Source organism: Haliaeetus leucocephalus, unplaced genomic scaffold, assembly GCF_000737465.1.
Source record: "Haliaeetus leucocephalus isolate CR32 unplaced genomic scaffold, Haliaeetus_leucocephalus-4.0 Scaffold450, whole genome shotgun sequence".
NCBI classification, from domain to species: domain Eukaryota; kingdom Metazoa; phylum Chordata; class Aves; order Accipitriformes; family Accipitridae; genus Haliaeetus; species Haliaeetus leucocephalus.
This window is the reverse complement of record NW_010972886.1, coordinates 10,091,513-10,099,006: the sequence shown is the minus strand read 5'-3', so window position 1 is coordinate 10,099,006 and position 7,494 is coordinate 10,091,513. Positions and strand designations below refer to the sequence as shown.

General features: G+C 41.1%; 1 protein-coding gene across 1 annotated transcript in view; it reads right to left on the bottom strand.

Moving 5' to 3' along the window:
- The window catches only part of ETAA1 (Ewing tumor-associated antigen 1), a 16,728-nt gene extending 10,309 nt beyond the window's left edge, over window positions 1-6,419 (bottom strand). The window contains exon 1 of the mRNA XM_010575052.1: window positions 6,313-6,419. Within this exon, the coding sequence (XP_010573354.1) occupies window positions 6,313-6,419 (107 nt within the window). The remainder of the gene's footprint in view (window positions 1-6,312) is intronic.
- Between the last annotated feature and the right edge of the window lie 1,075 nt (window positions 6,420-7,494).

Below are 7,494 nucleotides of genomic sequence, written 5' to 3'. Positions count from 1 at the left end.
GCGGCGGGGCGCCCTCCCTCCCTCGCCTGCCTAGCCGCTCTGGCGCTGCGCCGGCCGGTTCTCGCTCCGCGGGCTGCTCTCGGAGTTACGCGTTCAAAACCTGTAGTCCAGTAGTTGAGTGAAAGAAAAGCTAAGTCCGCCGCCGTCAGAGGGGCTGGGTGTGCCCTCCAGCGGGCCCCGCCATCGGCCTGCCCTGAGGTGGCCTCGTGTCCCTGAGGCCCCTCGTGTGCCTCTGAGGCGGCCTCGCGCCCTCGTTTTGCCCGTGGCTCCAACCCTGCTGCCTGTGGCTCCTACCCAGCTACCCATGCTGGCTGCCGCTGTCCCGCCAGGCCTGTGGCCGTCCAGGTCTCTGCTGAGGTCCTCGGGGCCCATAGGAGGGAGGGGTGTGCAGTGAGTGTCCGTAAGGAGAAAACAAACCCAGGCAAGCGTAAACCGTTTCAGCCCAGCATGGGAATTGGGGCTGGCAAAGAGAGACTTACAGAAGCTAAATTTGGTAGGTAAGAAATTAACATGAGGTTCCTGAGGGACTGTGATATTACATCATTATTTAAAACAATATAAATGCAAACACATGTATGTATTACATCATAAGGTGGATATTTCCTCCCTGAGCCTCTAAATGTAAATGTGTAAACGTATCTACCACGCATATAAGGTCAAGGAGTGAACTACTTGTATATCGGTTGCCTGTCTGGTTTTCATTTAATTGATTTGGAGTACTTCAGGATCACACTTCATTTATGAGACGTGAGCAGTGGATTTCAGTCTAGGATCGGTAGTATGAGAAGTTTTAAAGTCACCAAAGAGTGATTCCCTGAGCTGTGAAACCTTGTCTTTCCACCCAAGGCCTCAGGCAAACAGTATGTTTTTTCACTTTTCCATTCTCATGAGTGTAATTAAAGCCAATGGAAGACGTTTTAATGAGGAAAAAATTAAGTACTATGTATTAAACAGAGAAACTGTGTTATATACATGGTTAAAGTATCACAGTTAATCACAGAAAGTTCCTACATTTGAACAATCAACTTGTTTATGTCATACTTATCAAATATAAATCGGAGACAAGACTGAAAAAATGGGTCAAGAATTAGGGTCCAAAACCCATCATAGACATCTGAACATGGCTACTGCCTTGTAATCATACTAACATGGGTAGATCTGTGCATCTCTACAAAGTGTGGTGAAGGTATGCATGACATTTTTGACTGCTGGTTTGCAATATAGTAATTAAAAGCTGTAATGCATCATGCAGGTACAGAAATGGCTTACCTGGGTTCTTTATGCCATAGGCACAATGTAGATTACTTGCTCGTTGTTTGCTTTTAAAAATGGATAAGGAGAAGAAACTCTGTCTTTTTCCAGTAGTAGTAGACACAACTTGAGGGATAACAAAACATTGAAATCAACACACTTACTAGAAAGTGCTACTAAAATCTTGATGTCTCCTACCACTTCCTAGTGACCTCTTACCAGATGGGTACTAAAGGTGTCTGCTTTCATACTCCTCTACATTAACAAGCATAGTCTGAAATACTGTCATCAATAATTAAAATTAAGTGACATCTGTTATGTTCACTGAGTGCTTTGAATTTTGCAGTGCCGCCTTTGATTTCTTCCTTTCTCTGAGCTCATTGTTCACTAACCTTATTCATAAAATGTGCATATTTGCCACAGGTCTTTCACACATTAGTGAGGTTTTACTCACACAGTAAAAGCATTTTGAAAAAAAAAAAAGCATATTTAACATGTATCTAGTTCTGCATGAGAGTTCTTATTACATCAGTTTAAGTGTATGCAAAGTTGCGTTACCAAAAGTTAGCAAAAAAAAAAAATCTGCATGTACAGAAACACTGAACAGGTTCATGATGGAACAGCCCCCCACCCCCCCGCCCCTTTCCTAATATGTAAAAGTATGTGTATCTCATTGCCACTTAAGAACTTAGCTCTGAGCTGATGCTGTTTATTAACTTAAGAAATGTAGTGGTAGAAGTATGTGATGTTGAAGGGTTTCTCTGTGGAGCTGTAGCCTCAAGGAGGAGGGAGTTTGCATTCCCTTGTCATGGTACGAGCAGCTGGATCAATGGCTAATTGTGGTGAGGCTGCGTTCCAGGGACTTGCAGCAAACTCCTAGTGCTGCAGTTGTGAGTCCTACTTTCAAATCAAGAGGGATAAATAATGGAGGAGATTGAATGAATAATAAAGTTAGTTTAGTTTTTAATAGTACTATAAACTGCCCGAGAATTTTTCACTGTATTTTATGAGACAAGGATCTAAAATGAAATGAAATAAACGTGGAAGATCTGAGAAGTTTCCTAAGAATTTCCTGTCGGTGTAATGAGACATTGAAAATAAGAGTGAAAAAATGCTCCTTTTTGAAGTCCTTTGAGCACAGAGCTTTAAAGTGAGCATTTTTATCTTGGAAGGAGTATGTATCGTTAGTGAGGTTTTTCAAAATATCTAGCGTTTTGTATCATTGTAACTAACAGAGAGAAGTGACTTTATGTTGTAGTTCATCTTTCATTCTTGTTAGGGCTGGAAAAAAGGGAAAATCAATAATCATGATTTCAATGAAAATATCAAGATTTGTGAGAGGACCGAAGTTATTATAAATAATGAAATCAATTTGACAAATACTGCCTTCTTCCAGAGTGTCTTTAAATGCTCTGTGATATTTTCAAAGTGAGCTATCTTGGGCTTTTTTGTTCCCAAACTACATTTTCATTTCAAAATTGATTTCTTTTTAAGCACTGAAAAAGAAGTAGACAAAACACACACATGTGCTCATAATTTGTCTCCAATGAAAACGTGTGTGTGCATTTTGATCACCTGAGATCAGGTGAAAAGACAAATTCTCCAAGCCATATGTTCCTTGGATAATTTGTTTTTGAAAATGGTGTGGGTGCAAACTCTACAACTCAGTACAATTATATGGTACTTTAAACATAAACATGTTTTTTTCCTAGGGAAGGAACAGTTAAATAGTGTATGTAGCTGGGTAGCTACCTGTAGTATGTACCTAAGGAAATATGATAAACAGGTCACAGTCTCTCTGCTTCTGCGGTTAGATGTCTGGCAAGGCAAGTATCAAGAAAAGCCATAGGCTTTCTAAACCTGTGAGAACCTGTCTGTTTCTTTGTTTGTGTACAAAAGCAAAACACAAAAGCAAATGTTAACAAAAGCAAAATATATCTAAGGTTATAGCACTACTGCATTCAGTCTACAGTTCTGCAGAAGTCCTCGGGAAATTTCAGTGGTGCCGAGAACAACAGTCTCTGGCCACGCCTCCTTGCATGATGCAGGCTGCCCTCAGCCTTGTGTATTTCTGCAGAGTGTGGCTCAGCAATGCTCAGGGATGTGCAGAGGGGCACTGAGTGAGGTAACTTAGATGCCCGATATCTTCTAGCCAGCTTTGCCCATTCAGAGCTGGCTTGGATGTTTCACTGCAGTGCTGCCTTGTGCTGTGTAGGCATACCCTGGTATGTCTGGCTTCACATCTGTCAAAAAGAGATAATAGTACTTACTGCAGCATGCGTTGTCCTGGGGATAACCACGAGGCTGTTGGATATGGCAGTGAGGGGAACACAGAAGTGAATTTAGATGCTTAATGTTAGATGCATTTATAAATACAACCCTGTGGGCCCAAACAAAAATAAATGAAGACACCAGTATAAAACTTAGCTATGAAAGTAGAATATTCTAGCCGCAGTTTTCCACCTTTTCTAACCCAGAAATCCTACTCATCCATATATTCTTTTAAGAAGCCTTGGAGTGTTTACTAAAATAGAGCACTACATGATAGCAGATAGTTTATACAAGTTAACAGCAAGAGATACGTGTTTTGTTGCCTTCTTTGGGACCTTAGGAAAAACTGAGAGGGTGCCTGAAATGTTAACTTAATGGACAATATTTTTTTCTATCCATAGGGGAACACAGGCATTGTGCATGTTTTTTTGCTTTTATTAATAGCATTTTGATAGTATGGTTATAAAGCTTGTCCTTGGCTTGCCTTGAAATATCATACTGACTTCACTTATTATAGAATGTTACTTTAATTTTCCAAGGTGAAATGTTCACAGAGCAGAAACAGGTGAGGAAAATATGGCCAAAACAGTTACATATACCCTTATTTTTAAAGTGTCCAGAAGGGTTTGCAGCATTTTTTGCTGATGCATAAATTGACCTAGACAGTAAATGATACATGACCTTAAAAATATCTGAAGTAGCCTTGCTTGAAAATTTTTAGTAGAGAGTTATTAAATGTCAGAGTAATTTACACAAGCGTAGCCTAGTTTATGCTTTTGCATTCTCTTTCCCTCTTTCTCTCCACCATGCCATCTGAGGACCATAGAAGCTTTAAAAATATTTTCCATATATATCTTTTTTTTTCTTATAGAGGTTCATCTTACTTTATTTATCACACTCAGAAAATCTCATCAAATGTGAGACTATAATGTAGCTCATAAAGGCCTGATCCAGCAGAGCACTTAAGTACCTGCATAACTTCATCATGATGACATTTTCCATTGCTCATTAACTGGCATTTAAAGGAAATTTTCCATTGCTTGGTGTCTGGGCATTTAGAGGAAATTGTCAGCCAAAATGGGTGAGCCATTTAGAAGAATTAGGTCAGGCAACGAAGAGCCTACAAGGCGCAGAGGTCTGTAGGGAGCCCTGGAGGTTCAGGCCCCTTGCAGAAAGCTGGAGATAGCCACTGGGAGGGCCTTCTATTAAGTATTTATTATAATGTAGGCTTAATTCCACAGCTGTTCTCCAGTGCTCAGGTTGAACTGCATTGAAGACATGAATCATGGCTGTGCAAGACTGTGGAGACTGCTGTTTGTAGAACTTAGGCCTTAAATCTTAACTGGGCCAGTTAGCTTCAGTGCACTGCTGCCTGGAGGCGACTCAACAGCTTCTTCTGGAAGAGGTACAATAATCTGGGCATCTCTGTGTTGTGCTGGCTCACACTGGGTAGGCTTGCACGGAGGAATGACCAGGAGGAGTCTTGAGGCACTCATCCTCCATCCACTCACTTATTTGCTGCATCTGGCCTTGCTGCCAAGGAGCTTTCAGAGCTTTTCACTATTTTGCACTCATGTCCATACTATCATTGTTTGCTGTACCAAGGAGGACATGTGTCTTGGGTGATCCTCTCAGTTGAGATGCACCTTCTGCTATCTTATTGTTTATACATGAAGAGAGGATATAAGTAAGGGAAGGATCAAAAACTGTCCATAGAAATTACAGCAGCAAGGCTCTCTTCTCTCTCCCCTCTCCTCTCTCCTCTCTCTTTGCTTTTTTCTGCTGTATTACAGCCCCAGGCTATCAAGGACTGGCAAATAGGTTTTCTGTTCTGCTCTCTTAGTTTCTGGAATTTTTTTTATCCCTTATAGGAAAACAAGTTAGAGGGTTCTTTAAAGAACAGGAAAGAATAGGTTTCCATCTTGTTTGGAAAGCCTGACAAATATTAATCTACTATATATCCTGTAAATGATTTCTTTCATCAGTGACAAAAACTGACCTGTATTTGAGACCTCAACTTCCTAAAACTCTCACATGCTACGGTGTAAATCAGGGAAGTGTTTTGTCAGCTACCAAACACAAAGCACTGGATGGCCAGAGAAGACAACTTTTTGATCAGGCATTCTGGAGAAGAAAATAGGCACTGCTTATTTATTTAAAGTAGGCTTAGCTTTTGATTGATACATCTGTTCCAGGAGAATGTTTAGCCTGCGGTCCTAAATAGCTTACTGAAGAATCAGTGATCAAACTAGTATGAAATTCTCCAAGTCCAGTCATTCTCTGTTTTTCTCCAACATACTCAGTGATTTCTGAATAGACTATTTTTGTGTCAAGTGTTCATAGCTTGCAGTTGAAAAAACAATTTCTGTTACAGAAGTGCTTTTTTTTGAGGCTTTTGTTTTATAAATTCTATACATTATCCTTTGAGCCTGTATCCCATTAACTATAAGCCACAGCTTACATGGAAGTGCATAACAATGAAGTCCCTCCATTCCGTGTGCGTGTGTGACTCATTATGCAGCATATACTGCTGCTGGTTTTGATGTTGGGGTGATTGGAAGTTACTCTCTCCTAACAGCACTTTTGTCATCTCTGCAAAATGATTTGAAGCCTCTGACCAGTACCTGATGACCGCATTACAGGACTGCTGCTCTGTGCGACCTAACTGCCATTATTGGTTGTTTCAGTGACAAGACCAAGCTCAGAGTAGATATGGAGGTTTGGCAACAGGTTGTGGAGCCCTAGTTTCAGGAATGAAGTGAGATAAAAATTATGTTTCTGATGCCTCACTTGGTTTCTGGTGGCACTGTTTCTTTCCTCAGAATGGTTGGTTCTGGCACCTTCTTCAAGCAGGACTGAGTTCTGGGCCCAGGGTCGCTTCCAGCTTTATACACCATGGCCTGACGGTCCTAATTTATCAGAGTGAGCAAACAAGTGCCCGGATAAGAATTAGACACCCTTTTGATTATTAATTTTTTCATTTATTTTCAGGTGGCTTTTCCTTTTGTCGTATTGTTCACACATAATGCGTCTGACTCTTCCTATGTCACACTACATCTTCGCAGTAATTTTCTGCGTTGTTCTGTCCCTCTGGATTTTACAGCAGTGGATCAGAAAGGAAGTGCAAGCCCTAGCAGAAATAATAAATCCACTGCAGGTCTTGAAGGTACTAATTTCTGCAAAACAAAATACTGCCTCAATTCTGTTACGGGCTAGAAGGGGTGATCAAAGTGAAATACATTTATTGTGGAATTGGTTTGCAAAGCCTGCTTCTAAACCATTACACACTCTTTCTGGATTTTTTTTCCCTGCAACAGTAAATAATGCAGTTGTGTCCAACCTGGCCTGTAGTACTGAGTTCCATGCAGCTCTTGGGAAGTTCAAGAATTGCTCCCAAGCCAGGCCTGTGTCATGAGATAGGCAGAGAGCTCTTTTGGCCTGTCAAAGGGGTCACTGGATAATATGAATCTGGATAACACATAGGAGATCTGCGAGGGGCTGCAAAATGCAGTACTTGTGGGTTGTCCACATAGTTGCTGCACTGGAGTGCTTGGAGTCACGGTCATCTCCCAGCTGCTGAATCGCTTGGAGCACTCGGAAGTCTGTGGCATATGTCCTGTGACTCCAACCGGAAGGTCGGGGTGGTTGGTGATCGCTGGAGTAATCTGACATTTGAAAAAATATTTTAGGAACTGTCCTACAATTACAGATATTTCTAATCTATGCAATCTATCTAATTAGGTTCAACCATGCCCAATTCCTTGTCTGATTGTCTGAGCCTTTCCGCTTAACCAGTCAGGTTTATTCAATAAGGTGTCCTATAATGTTATTTCCTTCCTTGAGAGTATATGTTATCATCCTTGACACAGACTTAAGAATCCCTCCATTTTTTTCTTATTTTAACATCCTCTGTCTCCACAGTAAAGCCCTGTGCTTTAGTTAGGAATCACCTAGCTGAGGAGAAACCTAGGT